The 19,425-nt window shown below is 42.6% G+C and overlaps 1 protein-coding gene across 1 annotated transcript in view; it reads right to left on the bottom strand.

Annotated features, from left to right (window-relative positions):
• Positions 1–144: 144 nt before the first annotated feature.
• The window catches only part of gabra6b (gamma-aminobutyric acid type A receptor subunit alpha6b), a 45,367-nt gene continuing 26,086 nt past the window's right edge, over positions 145–19,425 (bottom strand). Inside the window, exons 9-10 of the mRNA XM_072445690.1 lie at positions 15,037–15,293; positions 145–591 (exon numbers count right to left, since the gene is read on the bottom strand). Coding sequence (XP_072301791.1) covers positions 579–591; positions 15,037–15,293 — 270 coding nt within the window. The 3' untranslated portion in view covers positions 145–578. The remainder of the gene's footprint in view (positions 592–15,036; positions 15,294–19,425) is intronic.

Below are 19,425 nucleotides of genomic sequence, written 5' to 3'. Positions count from 1 at the left end.
ATGCAGTTTAGGGAATACTTAATGAGTACTTTGGCAGTGTCCAACCTTTTACAGTACACACTTGGCTAATCTATGATAATAATAATGAAAACACGACACTAATTGCGTGAACCAAGGAACCGAAATGGGAAGATTTCCTTCTCCGTGCTCCATCAGTGAAAGTTTGACCAATGAACCTGAAAATTTGCTTTGAAAGGGGGACACAAAAAAAAAAAGGGAAGAGATGAGATTTTCTTGGGTTGGTTGGTCACATCCTTTCCCTCAAGTGTGGACTAAAAATGTCCTCCATGTTGTTTTGCTTGTCTTCGCGTTGAAAAGCGAAATAAATATTAGAGTCTTCAAACCCAAGGCTCCGGCCGGGTTTGTGAGCTTGTGTTGTCGGCGATCGTGCGCAAACGGGTGCATCCGCTTTTCGCAGCCTTCGAAGGGCCGACTTAAAAAGAATTAAAACGCACTGAGGCTGCATAAGAGAGTCCTTGGCAAGTGTTAAGCATCTAGTTATTGTGGAATTGTAGGTCTGGTGCAAGATTTGTGCTCGGAAACAAAGCGCTGTGGCTTTCAGGAAGACGACGGCGGGTTTAGACGGTGTCCCTGGAAGAAGAGGGAAAAAAAGAACACTTAGAGCATTTAAGGTTTGCACAGTTATTACGCAGTCTTACATGAGTGTTTTGTGCAAAATCACGGTCAATGTGTAGAAGAGTTTCTATCCACACGATTAAATGTGAAAGCCGTCGCCAAACATGACCAATTTAACCAACATAAACGGTCAAATCAAACTGTCACTGGCCAATAAAGACAAGCAGATTGACGAACATTCACGGGAAAAAAAAAAAAAAAGGAAAACTGTCCTTAGAACCTCCTTTTCTATGAGGAAAGAACAGTGGGTAAAAGAGAAACCTTGAGGAGAACCACAGAGAAAGAGAGCGATGCTTCTACCCACAGACCGACAGGCTATAGAACGAATCCATTTGCAGATACAGTTTGAGTCTTTGTTACGTTCTTTGATCATTTTACATGTGCGAGGCTCATTTGGATGTGCAGTGGCCCAGCGGTAAAACGCTCATCTTCATTCAGTAGGCAGTAAGTTGAAATGTCTTGGTTTAAAAAGCAGTGTCCAGATGACTGTCTTCAAAACGTTTCTATCAATGAGGGATTACGCAGACTGTTTTTTAAGTGGCTCCGTGGTTTGAGCAGTCACGCTATAGCCAACGTTGTACCTAGCTGAGAAGTGCCTAGTGTCGCGTCCTTTGGCAAGACACTCCACCCACCTTGCCCGCGTGTGAATGTGGAGTGTGATTGATGTGAGTGATTGGTGCAGATTGACAGTCTTCCAATAGTCTGGGCAGCGTCTAAAAATACCACTTTTTCCAAATGACATATCTACTTTTTGAATTCATGACAATATCATTTACTACTTAATTTTTTTATTTTTTTTTATATTGTTTTCTTTGTAAAACTCAATATTGATCTAAACAGCTTAAAAAGTGAAACATGAAACATTGATTTTCTGTTTGTTAAAAAAACTGAAAATGTCTTTTATTGTTTAACCCTACATGAAGGACCAAGAGTCAATTGTTTTGTAGTAGTTGCAAACAGGGCTGTGGGCGGAGATAAGAGGTACGTGTAAACATGTAATTATCTTTGAAACATTCTCACCTCGAATGCCAGAAAACAGAGGATTAATCAAACAAACATGAATCAATCCATCCAAATGCAGCTCAGTCAGAGGAAACAACATTATAACATGGTCAAAAACTCATATCAGTCAATGTATATGATATGACCCTTATGTTTAATGGTATTGATACATTAGTGACACTCCATCATGCAGCATGTAAGATAAGATGAGATAATCCTTGTCCACACATGGGGAAATTTCATTGTTGCAACGCAGGGCAGGTAGATACAGAGGAAAAGGACAGATAACTCATAGGAAGTTTAAAAAAACTTAATAGGAAAACTCTTATAAACAAAACTATTATAAATAAAAACTCCTATAGACAAAACCTTCCATTTCTCAATAAGGAATGGAGGGGAAAAATAAAGACAAAATAAAAACAGCTAGCGTAAGACAAAATAATACTAATAATAATGGTCAAATAAACACTCTATTTACATCAGTTATATGCACATGAATGTGACATTATTGCACATGGTTAAGTCAGTATTGCACATGGTTAAGTCAGTATTGTGCATGGTTAAGTCAGTATTGCACATGGTTAAGTCAGTATTGCACATGGTTAAGTCAGTATTGCGCATGGTTTGCACATGGTTAAGTCAGTATTGCACATGGTTAAGTCAGTATTGCACATGGTTAAGTCAGTATTGTGCATGGTTAAGTCAGTATTGCACATGGTTAAGTCAGTATTGCACATGGTTAAGTCAGTATTGCGCATGGTTTGCACATGGTTAAGTCAGTATTGCACATGGTTAAGTCAGTATTGCACATGGTCAAGTAAGTATTGCACATGGTTAAGTATTGCATGTGTTCATTGAACAGTGTTTGTTAGTGCCTCCGTCGCTCGCCTTCCACATGTGCCACACACCAGAGCGTTTTCATCACTGCTTTCTAACAGTTCAGTCTCACAGACAGAGCTGCCAATGCTCTTCACACACACACACACACACACACACACACACACACACATACACACACACACACACACACACACATACACACACACACACACATACACACACACACACATACACACACACACACACACACATACACACACACACACACACACACACACACACATACACACACACACACACATACACACACACACACACACATACACACACACACACATACACACACACACACACACACACACACACACACACACACACATACACACACACACACACACACATACACACACACACACACACACATACACACACACACACACACACATACACACACACACACACACACACACACACATACACACACACACACACACACACACACATACACACACACACACACACACACACACACATACACACACACACACACACACATACACACACACACACACACACACATACACACACACACACACACACATACACACACACACACACACACACACGGCTGAAACCTGTACAGGTCCTTCACACCTACCAACCTTCCCTCGCTCTTCCTCTCTCCCGCCCTCGCTCTTCCTCTCTCCCGCCCTCGCTCTTCCTCTCTCCCCCCTCGCTCTTCCTCTCTCCCCCCTCGCTCTTCCTCTCTCCCCCCTCGCTCTTCCTCTCTCCCGCCCTCGCCCTTCCTCTCTCCCGCCCTCGCTCTTCCTCTCTCCCCCCTCGCTCGTCATCTCTCCCCCTCGCCTTTCCTCTCTCCCTCTCGCCTTTCCTCTCTCCCCCTCGCTCTTCCTCTCTCCCCCCTCGCTCTTTCTCTCTCCCGCCCTCGCCCTACCTCCTCCCCCCTCGCTCTTCCTCTTTCCTGCCCTCGCTTTTCCTCTCTCCCCCCTCGCTCTTCCTCTCTCCCCCTCGCCTTTCCTCTCTCCCGCCCTCGCTCTTCCTCTCTCCCGCCCTTGCCCTTCCTCCTCCCCCCTCGCTCTTCCTCTCTCCCGCCCTCGGCCTTCCTCCTCCCCCCTCGCTCTTCCTCTCTCCCGCCCTCGGCCTTCCTCCTCCCCCCTCGCGCTTCCTCTCTCCCGCCCTCGCTCTTCTTCTCCTCCTCCGCTCATGTGCTAACGCCGGCGACACTTCTGACAGCGCTCAAAGCCCTCTTGAGGCAGAGTTCCAGCCTCATGCAGAAGTCTGGATCGCTGTGGTGGGTGTGAGTGAGCTGAGGTTCTCCAGGATCAGGACATCCACTTTTATATGTCCAAGTATTTTACTGTTGAGACTGAATTGAGAGCCTGAAGTTTTAATTCAGCTACAGAAACAGAACAACTACAGGTATTATACAAATGGCAGCATCTTTTCACCGACAGTCTCGTCATCAACCGGCCGGCCGCCATCACGAGCAAAGGGGCGGTCACAACGGTAATGGTCGAAGCCTTTGAATTTGTGAGAAAATGCGGGGACACCGGCGCCCCACAGTCAGATTTAACATTACACATACTTTTTGAACTTTTAATCATCTTATATCATTGTTCCCTCAATAAAAACACCTGGAGTTAAACTTGGGACACTTTATTCGTTTGTCCTGTTGACGAGGTCTTTTTCTGCTCTTCGTCACAGGTGGAAGACTCCTCGCCAGATTTGTTCTGACTCTCATTTCATTACAACTGTATGTTTAAATGATTTTTCTTTATTTCCCCACAGTATTTCCCTCTGCTGCCAATAGATGGAGTGCCGACATAAATCCTGATGAGGGAACGCCTGACTGATAAGGAAGTAATGTGTGGTTTTGAATTAATTTACGTTCTAAAACATGAGATGCCAAAACTAATGTTCTCAAGACCATTTGTAAAGGACAATAAAATACAAAAAAAGTACAAACATAAATATAAATACATATAACATATAAAATAATATATTTACATGGCATGAGCTCTCTTTCTTTAACATTTCCTTTTAGTCTCTGTCAGTGTTTTATCACAAACACTTAACTAAACTTGAGTAAATGTATATATATATATATATATATATATATATATTTTTTATTTTTTTTAAATTGCACTTCTTGAAAGTAGTTTGTAGACTCTATGCTTTTACTCCTACTTAAGAAATAGATTTGTCTTTGAAGTAACAGTACTTTCCTTGAGAATAATGTTTCAACGTGACAAAAGCTCGTTCGACCGTATCAAAGGAATTTGTGTTTCTTGCTTCGTTTCTTCACACATTGACTGATCAATCTGCATTACGTAACGCTTTGCCCGTCCAATCACATCATCCTCAAACTACAAATCAAATATTACGTCCAGAGAGTAACAATCATCAGCTTCACCAATATGTTTGCACTTCTACTTGAGCGATACCAGGTTAAAGTAACCGTACACTTACTTGAGCATAATTTGTCCATACTCCACCCACCTCTGGTAACAGGACACTATCTTTGCTCTGTTGGGAAGTCCCTTTTCAATAACACCACAGCAGGAGGCGGATGGAGGTCGCTTGCTGAGAGAGTGTGTTTTGAAAAATCCCGGAATTAAGATTGAGTGAGAAACGTGAAACTGCAGTGGAAGTCGGGAAGGAGGGAGGACAGCGGGCGAATCGGTGAAAACAAGAATAAAACGGCGCCGTCTCCAGCGATGAATATTTACGGCGTAGAGGGGCGTGGAGGGGCGCACGTTTGGCCGGCGTTCGCACCTGGTAAAACTTGAGAACAATCGACAAACGCTAGTGTTGCAATTCCCATGAAGCGGCGCGCACACAAAGATGATGGATAAGAGTGTGGCAGCGCGTAATGGTCTTCCGGAGTGGTCTATAATTGAATGATCATTACACCAAAGTTATGGCCGTGCGCTCCCAGAAGTAGAGAAATAGCAGTTGAGCCTGAAACGGCATTTAGTGGTTTTGATTTATGGGGGACAATGGAGGGGTTGTTTTTTGGAGCGCTCGTGTTGGGATGTGCTAGTGTTTTTGGCACAATCCTCCGCCTCACAGCAAAGACAAACGTCCACGTTCAGTATTTCATGCTACGTAGACGGATAAAAGGTGTGCAAAACGTCACATCGCAAGTTATATGTCACAAAGCGAAGCAACTGTGGCTTTAGGTAGGTGAGGTGTAGATTATGGCTGTCACAAGTTAACACGTGAACTCATAAAAGGAATGATTGATGATGAAACTTTTGGATGGGGGATTGGATTGACACGCTGTTTAGACCAATCATGCTGTTTTAGATTACGCCGGAGGTTTAACCTTAAAAATGAAGGAGGTTCAGGCGCATCACAGGTTAAATTTATTATTGATAAAGATTCTGAATGGCAATCGAAACAGTGAACAGATGATTCCTTTTGAAAACTTGTTTATTACGTTAATAGATTAAGATAATTCATTTTAAGTAGAACAGTTTTGTTGTTTCTTCTATAGCAGACAATAGGTAAGACATGAAGGTATCATCTTTTCTACCTTGACTAAAATTGGTTGATTCAGTTTATCACTCACAACGCGTAATAGTGAAGTGTCTTTGAGAGTTTAGTAAGACTAAAGATGCATAAACCTGAAATGTATCTCACTTGAATATCACGCAAACACCAAATCTAAAATTGCACCACATTTTGAGAACTACTCATCCCTCTTACTTTCGTTAAATTGGCCAGTTAGCAACCATTTTAGCCAATAACAGACAATTTGTCTACTACAGGAACTTGGGGAACATTGTAATTACCAGAAATCACATACACTGCTGGTCCAAAAAAGTCACCACAGAAAAAACGGGGCACACATTCTAATATTTGGCAGGAACTCCTTTAGCTTTGATCACAGCACACAGCGGCATAGTTTCAATGAGCTTCTGCAATATCAAAATTGTTATTTCCATCCAGTGTTGCATTATTTCTCACTCAGATCTTGTATTGATGATGTGAGAACATGACCACAGCACAAAACCTTCTCCAGCTCGTCCCAAACACTCTCACTGGGGTTCAGATCTGTAGTACATTAGCTCAGATGTTTTTCTCTGCTTCTTCTCGGTGCGTTTTGACCCTTCTCAAACGCATTTGAACAGCACATTGCAGCTGAAGGATCCTCCCACCTGCAGCAGATCTCCAGCAGGAAGCTCGTACCTTCTGTATTTGATTAGTTCAATCCAAGTGGACCGGCAGTGTCGATATTTGAAGCTAATCTATTCGTCAGCCAATAGTAACGTGATCGATGTGGCAAGATGACCAGAAGTATTTCAAAGACCTTTGGCATAGTACGGAGTCAAAATAACTGCTTTTCCAATGTGTTGACCGATGGAGCGGAGCCATGTCGTCTCCATGTGGCCTGACTGACACTAAATACAGCTTGTAGCACCAGTAACCCGTTTGCCAACCAGCTGGGACCCCTCATGGAAGGAAGTGGAGGATCTTTCTTTTTCCTTTTTCAAATTTGTCTCGTTCATGTCTCGCCCTGAATGCCGCTATTCATTAAAATGGCCTCCAGTGGCTATGGCTCTGCTGCCACGGCACATTTGCGCTGCACTCGCTCGGCTGTAAGCTCACATCCACCTGCACACACACACCCACACACACACGCACGCACACACTCAAGAGGAGGCGGCCCATTCCCCCGACAAGAGCTGCTTTTTTCAGTTTATGAAAGCAAAGCCACAAAGGGGAGAAAGGCCTCCGCCATGCGCTGCCATCTGCTTTGAGGCCAGGTCACTTTCACTGTGCGCTCATCTCTGTGGAGGGGAAAAGCAAGAGCACGATGCAGGACTGCGTATGTATAGAGTGTATCTTTATATCAACTGGACAAAAGGTCTTTCAAAGCGTGGCATTTTCTGGCAGGGGTTGTTATGGAGATTACTGATGGAAATTCAATTAGCTTTTACTTATTTGAAGTTTTCTTTCTGCGTAGGTAAAAAGGGCTAGAGGAACAGGGCGTGCCGGTAAGTTTGTTGAAACATGAGGAGTTTTATTTCCCCCTGATGTGTTGAAAAAAAAAAATTTAAATGGTTAAGCGCTGGTGAGAAGGGATGTCACGATAGCAAATGTCAGTGTTACGATTATTGTGAGAAAAATAATCACGATTTAACGATTGTTCACTATTATTGTGAGAAAAATAATCATGATTTAAATAGTTAGCCACGATTATTGTGACTGTGACAACAACAACAACAACAACCGTGAAATATTGAATTTTCTTTCATTTCCGTTGTCTAACATGTTACTGTTCCTCAAGTTTGTGACAAAAAGAAGTCAAATTTGACAGAAATAGCCAGATCATATATAATACCTTTGCATTTAGCTCGATTTTCGACTAAGACAACGTAATTTTGCTTCTACAATTGTCGCAATTATTGTTTTTTGGTTCTTACAATTATATTGTGATTTGAATAATCACGATTATCGATTAATCTAATAATCGTGACATCCTTACTGGTGAGTTCAGCATTTTGAGTTTCAAAAAGCAGTGAACAGCTACAGAGGAGGAAAACTATAAAATAAGTAAAAATGTGAACTGAACCGCACAATTTATGTATTAGATTATGTCTAAATCTCACATCTTGTCTTGAGGAAATGGTTTTGTCCGACCCTTAAAGGGAAGTGTTGAATTGTTAAGGGCATCTGACATATATATCTGAAAACTAAAACTCTTTGTAGCAGAAAAAAAACAGCTTAGCGTTCGTGTAAGAATTGTGTGGCTAACTTTAAACTTTAAGAATACTCAAAAAAGACCAACAACCAAGGACATTCATACAATGGAAAATACACAATTTGGACTTGAAAATGGACATGTTGGACGGACTGTGGACTAAATGGGACGTTTAATTTGGGTTCTGTGTGCCTTGATTTGTCTCCTTTTTTTTTCCATTTATGGCTGTTATTGGATTTCTGCTTATTCTGGTTTATGTCTCCACTCTCTGGTCATGTTCTTTTCTTCTGTGTTTTGCTTTGTTATAAATTTGAAAAATAAAACCATTTAAATATATATATAAAAAAATTAAGAATACTCAAAAAGGTACATTTGTGCTACGCTTTAAGTTACAAGTTTGCTAGTGTTTCTACAGATCTATCCATTAATCTGTGTTCGCACTTAAACAAACCAAGTCAAGACGAAACCCGGAACTAAACTTGGACTAAAACAGGCTCGAGACAGCAAAACCTGGCTTAAACCAACCAATATTATATTCTGAACTAACATTACGCATCCAGATCTACATTTCCTATTTTATTTCATTTAGTTTTAAAAGCACGTTTGGCTTCGACATGAGCAAAATCGGACACTAGTGCAAATAAATCCATCTCTGCACCAAAGTCGCCACATGTCGGAACGTTTATTTGACAGAGAAATGCTCTTTTTGCACCAGCATCTGTCCCCATCGACTGTGCCAGATTTATACACTGACCTTGTGTGTTTTCCCCTCATTGGTCCATTATCCAGACGCATTTCAACCACATATTTACACATTACACGACATTTCAAAGAGCATAAATCTGACACAACCCGTGTACACTTTGAGCCAAACAAATTGAAACGTGTTGATTTGACTGTGAAACCTGCGCGGCGTTCACTTTGCAGAAATACTGTTCAGTGTCGCCCGAAGATGATGACAAATGAGCGACAAAGAATGGCGGATAATAAAAGTGGACATTTATGAGTTCAGACGTGGCTTTTCCAAACGTTACAGCGACGTTCTCTTGTTATTGATCCATTCGAAAAGCATGCGTTATATCCAGCTTGAACTGGCTACGATTGCAGTTTGCGCATCAAAAATATGCTCGTTATCAGGTTTCAGGTGTTATTAGATCATGGAAATGGCATGTATGTGAGTAATCTGATGTAAAAAACAATCTGGCAAAATCAAATGTAAAAGAACGTTTGAAGATTGAAAGTTTCAGTTGAAAATCCATTGTACTTTGTCATCCAAAAACAACAGTTACTCTAAAATATATATTAAGTGGCTGCGGTTATACTGTACATGTAAACGATAATTAAAATGACATGTAAAAAACATCAAATCGTCTTATTTTGCAGTTTGCATGTCATTTAAATCATCTTTAATGCCCGGAAATGAGATCATTATCCAATTAATCTTGTTTATGTAAATGCACATTAAAAATGAGATGAGGTAATCTGACTATTCATATTATCTGGTATTTGTATCTGGGCGTGTAAATGTACCCACTGAGTTATAGCGAATTTATTTTTAATTTTAATTTGTACAGCATGTAATACAAATGTCCAATTATTGAGCAAACGTGATGATGTATTTTCTACTGAGACCAGCAGAGCAGATGCAGGGATTTATATATTATCTTGATGTATTGATAGTACTATCTTATTTACTCCTAGTCAATGTTTGAACCTCTGACACTCACTTTATTTGCCTCGGATTGCTCTGTTATTAAAAAGTGGTATATTGTATTTTCATTGCCATCTTCTAAAAGTAATTTCAACTAAAGATGAATGGACTCGAGCGAGGAGGGGTGATGCAATCGTTTTTAAATGACAACTGGTCTTTGAAAACCGCGCTGCACAAAGAAGGAGAGAGGGAGAAGGAGAGAAGGAGAAGGAGGGAGGAGAAGGAGAGAGGGAGAAGGGGAGAAGGAGAGAAGGAGAGAGGGAGAAGGGGAGAAGGAGAGAAGGAGAAGGAGGGAGGAGAAGGAGAGAGGGAGAGGGGGAGAAGGAGAGAGGGAGAAGGAGAGAAGGAGAAGGAGGGAGGAGAAGGGGAGAAGGAAAAGGAGAAGGGGAGAAGGAGTGAAGGAGAGAGGGAGAAGGGGAGATGGTAAAGGAGAGAAGGAGAGAGGGAGAAGGAGAGAGGGAGAAGGGGAGAAGGAGAGAAGGAGAAGGGGAGAAGGAGAAGGAGGGAGGAGAAGGAGAGAGGGAGAAGGGGAGAAGGAGAGAGGGAGAAGGAGGGAGGAGAAGGAGAGAGGGAGAAGGGGAGAAGGAGAGAGGGAGAAGGAGAGAAGGAGAAGGAGGGAGGAGAAGGAGAGAGGGAGAAGGGGAGAAGGAGAGAAGGAGAGAGGGAGAAGGGGAGAAGGAGAGAAGGAGAAGGAGGGAGGAGAAGGAGAGAGGGAGAGGGGGAGAAGGAGAGAGGGAGAAGGAGAGAAGGAGAAGGAGGGAGGAGAAGGGGAGAAGGAAAAGGAGAAGGGGAGAAGGAGTGAAGGAGAGAGGGAGAAGGGGAGATGGTAAAGGAGAGAAGGAGAGAGGGAGAAGGAGAGAGGGAGAAGGGGAGAAGGAGAGAAGGAGAAGGGGAGAAGGAGAAGGAGGGAGGAGAAGGAGAGAGGGAGAAGGGGAGAAGGAGAGAGGGAGAAGGAGGGAGGAGAAGGAGAGAGGGAGAAGGGGAGAAGGAGAGAGGGAGAAGGAGAGAAGGAGAAGGAGGGAGGAGAAGGGGAGAAGGAAAAGGAGAAGGAGAGAGGGAGAAGGGGAGAAGGAGAGAAGGAGAAGGGGAGAAGGAGAAAAGAAGAAGGAGAAAGGAAAAGGGGAAATGGAAAAGTAGAAGGGGAGAAGGAGAGAAGGAGAAGGAGAGAGGGAACAGGGAAGATGGAAAATGAGAAGGGGAGAAGGAGAGCGGGAGAAGGAGAGAGGGAGAAGGAGAGAGTGAGAAGGGGAGAAGGAGAAGGAGAGAAGGAGCGAGAGAGAAGGAGAGAAGGAAAAGGGAAGATAGCAGGGGAGAAAGAGAGAAGGAGAGAGGGAGAAGGAGAGAAGGGGAGAAGGAGAAGGGGAGAAAGAAGGGGAGAACAAGAAAGGAGGATGGGAGAAGGAGCGAGGGAGAAGGAGAGAAGGAGCGAAAGAGAAGGGGAGAAGGAGAGAAGGAAAAGGGAAGAAAGCAGGGGAGAAAGAGAGAAGGAGAGAGGGAGAAGGAGAGAAGGGGAGAAGGAGAAAAGAAGAAGGAGAAAAGAAGAAGGATAGAGAAGGACAACCCCACTTCACTGGGCTTTCACTGTTCTTATGGAGGATTTAGTGAGACAAAAAGCGTGTCCCGGGCCCGTATGGCACGGGGGAAAGACACAGTGGTCCCAACACACCACAGATGACATTCTTACTCCTAAAGCTCCTGTTTCTCTGAGCGTGCCGGGGCTTTACTGCAGCGACCCGCAGAGGAAAGAGCCAGCGCTTTCTGCTTGTCCCATGTGTCAGGATGTGGCTGATCACTTACAGTCGCCATCAATTAACAGCAGCCGTTCAGACAGTGTCTCTGAGCGGTTCAGAGTCCTGTGCCCGCCGCTAACGCCAACACCGCCATGTCATCTGACCCGAGCCAATCAGAACGAGCCCGAGGGAGACGGCCTTTCAGAGGGACCCACACGTTTGAAAAGAAAGAGACATCAGGCACAATCCAAATATGGTGTTGGAGGCAAAACGTCAGGTGAATTTAATATGCGTTTACTGTATTTTCTGAAGTATAAGTACAAAAATGAATAATAGAGAGGAAAAAACAAACATAAGTCGCACTGGAGTGGTGAATAGGTGTTCGTATGCTAACGCTAACACCTTCAGCTACATGACGTATGCTAACGCTAACACCTTCAGCTACATGACGTATGCTAACGCTAACACCTTCAGCTACATGACGTATGCTAACGCTAACACCTTCAGCTACATGACGTATGCTAATGCTAACACCTTCAGCTACATGACGTATGCTAACGCTAACACCTTCAGCTACATGACGTATGCTAATGCTAACACCTTCAGCTACATGACGTATGCTAACGCTAACACCTTCAGCTACATGAGGCACAGACAGAACTGTGGTAAGTGTCTGGTATGTTAGCGTAACATATGAACAGTTATTCAGATAACTATAGCATAAAGAACACGCTAACAAGTTTACCAAAGCATCAGTTTTACCCCAAATCACTAAATCCACTGAATTCTTCTTCCTCTGTGTCACTTCTAAACAACTCCACAAACTCCAGAGGAAGAGGAAGTGCAGATTCTTCTTCTGCGTCGCTTAGAGCCTAGAGTGCCCTCTTGTGGTTGCCAGTGTGAAATTAATGAATACTGTCACATGTTTACGTCGCTCCGGAGTATAAGTCGCACCCCGGCCAAAATGATGAAAAAAGATGCAACTTACAATGCGGAAAATACGGTAATTATGTATGTTACAAAATGTTCCAACGGTCGTCATCTGTACGCTTTTTCAAAATGAGACATTTTGACTGCCATCCGGAAGTCATATTCCTTTTCTTTTTTCTTCTAAACATAAAAAAACAGAACAAGGAGGCAGTCTGGCACATGTTTCCTTTTGTGCCTGTTCCATTTGTCCCAGTGTCTGGTGGATTTGTCCATTTAAGGTTCACTTTCTATTTTGTAAATATCCAGTCCAGTTATTTCAGTCCAGTCTTTATTCTTCATATTTTTTTTATTATTTATATTCTTCTGTCCCTGTCATCCAACTTGCTGCAACAGTTTTTTTTTGTATTAATAAAACATTTTTAGATTCATTCAAGGGAAAAAGGTGACAATAAGAAAGATCAAGATTAATTGACTTTTGGATTGGACCATTGGATTTTGAAAGCTTTTGAAATTTGATCATTTATATTTTTACACTCATGATAGATATTGTCTTTTTGTTCAAATATTCCTTCCCGTAAATGCCGTGTTTTATTATTACTTTTAATGATGATGATGCTATTTTCACACCTATTTAAGAAGTCAGTTAGTAATAAAATTGTATGTTTTGTTGTTGATTGGTCATGGTTTAATCCTTTATTTCAGCTTCAGCCTCTGTCTTGACAAAAGACACAACGACATCCTCTGACCTTCCGCTTGGTGGGCAAATAACCACTGAGGCACTACTTTCTGTAAAATGAGCTACACTGACCTATGCGCGTGCTGTTCCGTCTCATAAATCCACAAATGCTGCTCTGTCAAGCTAAAGATGTGCATTTGAATGGCAGCTATTAAAAGAAGATCCATAGTGGTGGAAGTGGAGAAAAACACGCCTCGAGCTTTCACAAAGCGGCTCAATAATTACAAGAACTGCAAAATGACACGTCCTTCCAAGGCCGTAATCAGACGATGCATTGCACACATTTGTCCCGGAACACGCCACAACATGCAGGGAAAAGCATTGTGGCGTCTGGACGGTGATTTCAAAGTGCTTTATGTCTCAGGTTTGAATGGGAAAGTGCAAATTGATCGGCAAAAAAGCTATTCAAATGCAGTGGCGCCGAGAAAATACGTGGAAAACACAAGCCCACGTCCATAAACATGTAAATCCGCTGTGTGGATGGATTATGCATGTAAACATAAATTGGCCAAAGCAGAGAGACAACTTTAACTTTATCCAAGCAGAACATGCAAACATATAGAATACAAGACGCCATTTAAGGGGTTATAATGGGAAAGACATATTAGAACCAGAGCCTCTGTCAGTGGGAACTGTGTCGTTACAACGTTTAAAACCTCTTTTGGACAGTTCAGCTTCTCTGTAAAAGGTTCTACACTCTTCAATCTGATCCAAAAGTACAGACTGACCTCTAAATGTTCATCAGCACTCTGAAACAGTGGTGCTGCTCACATGATGTTTGTTTCTGTCTTATGTAACCGTTTTACGTCTGTGTAGAACTTTCAACATTTCATTCTGAAATAAACCCTAATAAGCGTCGTCGTCAATGTAGAAGAATAAAGATGATTCAAACATGCATGGATCACTCGTTACAACTTCAAGAGGGTAAATGAGAAGGGAAAACAATTCTAACTTGGTTGAAAAGTCGATATTGCATACTATACTTCCTTTCACCAACTCCAGACAACAAAGACTCCTATTTTGTTTTTTCAAGACTCAGATCATTAAAAAAAACCTGCTTTTTTATTCTTTTCTGTTTTTCATTTTCTCTCGTGTGTTTTCGACATCTTTATATTTGCTGACACCTACGGGCTGACTCTACAACCCGTTGGCACGACGCAGCGCCGGAGCCCATAGGAATACACTGCATGACAAATACAAATGGTGCCGGAGCTGGATGCTGACTGGTCTCACGTTACACCACCGCGCTCGTACGGACTCGGGCTCTCAAAAGAACTGGCCCAATTGGAGAAGACGTGTGCTGTGTGATTAGGGCTGAAGTTACAGGCGCCGCTGAATTATGTATAAGCTCTAGGGGTTGTAAACATATAAACTAAGAACAATCTGTATATAGAAAGTACATGAACCGTAGTCTCGTTCCCGCACGACTACAGTACGGGAAGTGTCCATCAAAAAACACAATTTCTCATGAAAATAACAAAAGAAAATGGTGTAAATCTGTAAATTAGACTTCAACAAACATACTCTGAAATGCCTAGGACTCTTATATTAGTGTAGCAGTTCATGTGCCAGTCTTTTCAAACGTTATTGCCCCTCAACTTTGAACATAAACCTTCAATTACAAAATAAAAAGCCCCTCTTCTCACAATTCTTGTCACAAAAAAATAGATATCCTTCCCCCCTAATCCATCAGCTTTAGCACTCCGCACAACGCACATTTTACCTGGACATCTCCATGGTGTCCTTGGTCAAGTACACAATCCAGTAGACCAGGTTGAACGCTCCGAAGGACAGAGGGAAGAGGATTCGCGAGTACTTGTCGATGATGCTGGTCCCGGTGAGGACGTTGTTGTCCGGGACGGCGGAGCCCTGCTGCAGGAAGGCCTGGGCGTTCACCGGGGGGTTGGGGAAGGTTTTGGCGGGACGGTCGAACACGGGGGCGGAGTTCACCCTCTTCTTCAGCACGCCGCTCGGGTCCACCTTGAGGGAAACACAAGCCACAATATAAGGTGGCGTGATCGGACAGGACAGTAAAGGGAATATTAGAGTATGTTACACAAAGAATGAAACGGCTGCGGCGCTGGTCATGAAATCGGGATATTTTGTGCCTTCGTAATGAGCGCATAACAGTAAATATGAATGTGAATACAAACTGACCATATGGAAATGGAATTAAAGCATCCGGAACTGTGAGTGAATTAAAACAGTGAAGGTTTATTTGGACGGCTTGAACATTTTAACACTTGTGGAGCTTTTCTTTGAGTAGAAATGAACTGTCCAAATAAGTTGAAAGATACAGCGGCTTTATGTGTGTCAAAGGATTTTTAATGTATAGTATGTTGCCATAATGTCCAAAAGCAACCACCATCATAATACACACAAAACAATAGTTCCATTGCAAAAACAGAAAGTTATGTTTTCTCTTTTCTTAGGCCTATCGTTTTCTGCTAGTTATGACGCGGTTATTTTATTACTTGGTTTACGGATCCGCCGCACTTAGATGATTGATTTCTACAATATAAATAAAATAAATTATTGTAATTTTTTTTTTATAAACCAGCAACGCAAAATAGCATTAAATTAAATATAAAAAGCGGTATTAAGTCAAAAGATAAGAGCGCGTGAAGCAATTTTTTGCCAAAATCCTGCGGGAGTCTGTGCAAATTGACTATCTTTTATATCCACTTTTAAATCAACTATTAAAATGAGAATATTGTTTGCCAGTGATTAAAGGAGACACAAAATGACACAGATAATGGCAGAACACAGGCATCACATGAAGAACACTGTGGAGATTTAGCAACGTCTTGGCAGAAAGACTCAACATTTTGAACCGAACCCTCAAAGACCGCTCCATGAAATTGACTGCACCAAACAGACTTTTTCAAAAATAATCTTCCCAAGTCCACCGACAATGTCAAATGTGCAGTAAGACAGGCAAAACCTTCAAAAACTAAACTTTACTCGGTCGACAGTGAAAAACTCAGCAAAGGCCGGACCAGGTTGCTATGGTTACTGTTCATATTTCGATCTCCTCCGTTCCCGGCTATACTTTATTGAAGATTTCCTCATGTCATCGGTCAAACAGCGAGAATAATCGTGCAAATCAGATAAAAACCCATTCCCTTCTCATCTTTGACACACAATATTAAAATTGCAGCACGTGTTTGAGGAAGTTCTGTTTCAAAGTCATGAACTATGTCAACAGCATTTTAAAAACCACTTGGGCGATATAGTTCTTTTGGTTTGAATAATTTCACAGTGGATATCTTTTGAGATGCAAGAATCTTGTAGTCAGATTTGAGGAGAGATTTGGTCTGGATTTGCTTCAGCTTCAGGATTACACGCTTCTGTGAAAGTGGAGAGACTGGTCCAAACGTGTGTCTTGGAAGGACGCAACACGAATCCTGGTGGAGAGAGAGTCAAACAGCACTTTCAGTTTGAACTTTATGGCCATGATATGATGCTAAACATATATTTACTCGCTCAAGCGCTCAATAAGTACAATGATAAACCCTGTAGCTCAGTAATGACACTTGATTTGTTTGGGTAGGATATGCAGATGTCCTACCCCTGTTGCCATGGTGACAGGAATGCGGGCTAGGTGTTATCTACTGCCCGTGTGGAGTTTTACACCCCTCAGAAGGAAGAGGATGTAATAGTGACAACAGAGACGCTCTGAACTTTGAAAATAACGTTTCATCAAATGACTCCTTTTGGATTACAGAGAGTAACGATCTCTCCAAGACAAACGCTAAAACGCTGAAAGACTATGCGGTTTTAGTGGTTTTAATAGACAATCATCAGATTGCAAAAATGTGTCCACCAGATGACTTTACATGCACATATTGTGATATCGTGTTTAACATGTATTTTAACTATTTCATAACTTGTTTTGTGGACAATTTTACCTTTTGTGTAACTATTGTGGCCTAAAGCCAGATCTCGTCTCCTTATCAGCTCTGACCCCAGCGTGCATGCTGATTGGCTGAAGCCACGGCGCCAAAACCCCCGCGGGGTAAAACAAAAGGAATAAGCAGGGAGTTACAGACCAGTTCCATCCGAGCTCCAGAGCGAGTTCCATCCGAGTTTCTTTCGAAGCTCAACCCTCCATCCAGGGTCCCACCAGCAAGGTCCATGAGGCATTGGGAGCAGGCCTCGGGCCTAGTTAGCGTGAGCGATGCTACGCTACGGGACAAAGACTTTTCCAAGAGAAGCTAATGTTCCCTCCCGGAACTAAGAAACCTGTGCCCGTTTTTAAAAACGTGATTGTAGCTGCATCACGCAAAATCAAGCAAGGACCTTTTGCAACTTTTTCAAGTCCACAGCCTTTTAGATCAGCCACATCGGTGGAGCAGCACGACGGCCTTTTCATTCGGGAACGCCTCGGAGCCAAGGAGAACGCCTCAGAGCCAAGGAGAACGCCTCAGAGCCAAGGAGAACGCCTCAGAGCCAAAGAGAACGCAGATCGCAGAACCGATCCAGTCCTTCTTTGGCCAGACAACGTCAGAGCCGAGCTCCAGAGCAGGCCCTTGGACTCCACGCAGGCCCTTGGACCCTAAGCAGGCCCTTGGACTCCACGCAGGCCCTTGGACCCCAAGCAGGCCCTTGGACTCCACGCAGGCCCTTGGACCCCAAGCAGGCCCTTGGACCCCAAGCAGGCCCGTCTCCTCAGGATCACAGCTTCTGGTTCCGTTCGTATGAATGCACTTCACAGGCTGAATTTCATCTTAGAATTAACTCTAACACACACCTAGATAGATCTAGAACCATCATGTCTAGTGTTTTCCATCTGTTCTCGACTCATTTGCATATTCCTCATTCATATTTATCTGTTCAATTATTTGGTCATTAAATCTTCATAACCCACATTTGGTTAAGTGTTCCTTCATTTCCAGAAAAGGGGTCAATGTCACGGTTACGTTCTCAAACCTTTAGATCAACGAGCAAATTAATTTCTAATTAATTAATTAATCTAGATATCTGATTTTAGAGTTGTTAAATTATCCGGCTGGTGCCCCATTCTTCTCTTAAAAATACGATTCAAACTTACCCACACTTAGGCAGTGTGTCATGTTTGAATTCTTGAACAATTCTTTAATCAATATCAAACCTGAATGCCCCGCACCCTTCACAAGTGGGTGGACATTCATAACCTTACAGTACTTGTACTAGTATGTTACCCTACATTTGTATTGTGCTTTAAAAGATTGACAAGTCCCCCACAGCGCCACACTCTTGTTGCTGCTGCTGGTGTTGTTGTTGTTGTTGTTGTTGTCGTCGTTGTCACTGGCTGTGTTCTGTCATTATCTGATTTCTGAGTCCTCCGAGTCTCCAGTCTTTGGAGTCGAGTCCAAGTTTTGAGTTTTTGAGTTTCAAGTCTGTTCTAGTCATTCTACCAAATTACGGAAAATGGCTCATATTTTTGCAATTCATCCGTTTTTGTGATTTTGTATTCCCGTTATCTAACTCTTACTGTAAATGGACCCGGTCAGTGGAAAGCTCTTTCTGCTGCCACGGCTGCCCTGGGGTGGACTCATGATTTGTTTACGTGGGGGGGACAGTGTAAGTTTATGAACATATATGATGCCTGTCCGTCTCTCCTTCACTGTGGAACTCCTTCAGATTTTTACTTTTTCCCAAAAGGTTTTGTAGTTTTTCTTGGTCGAGTTCTGTCTAAGGACACGGGATGTTGGGACATTTGTCTAAGGATACAGGATGCTGGGACATTTGTTTAAGGACACGTGACGCTGGGACATTGCCAAGTCCCTATGAACATTGTTTCATCTGTTTTTCACTGTAGCCTCTCGAGGAAACTGCTGCTGTGATTTTGGGTAAAAGATAAATTGAATTGAATTCAAACACACTGGATTGTACCTTATACCAGTGCATTGTACCTTATACCAGTGCATTGTACCTTATACCAGTGCATTGTACCTTATACCAGTGTATTGTACCTTATACCAGTGTATTGTACCTTATACCAGTGTATTGTACCTTATACCAGTGTATTGTACCTTATACCAGTGCATTGTACCTTATACCAGTGCATTGTACCTTATACCAGTGCATTGTACCTTATACCAGTGTATTGTACCTTATACCAGTGTAT

Source organism: Eucyclogobius newberryi, unplaced genomic scaffold (assembly GCF_026437365.1).
Source record: "Eucyclogobius newberryi isolate DKJ021-1_F unplaced genomic scaffold, fEucNew1.0.hap1 SCAF_15, whole genome shotgun sequence".
Lineage (NCBI taxonomy): Eukaryota > Metazoa > Chordata > Actinopteri > Gobiiformes > Gobiidae > Eucyclogobius > Eucyclogobius newberryi.
The sequence above is the reverse complement of the archived record's forward strand: the minus strand, read 5'-3'. Positions and strand labels throughout refer to the sequence as shown.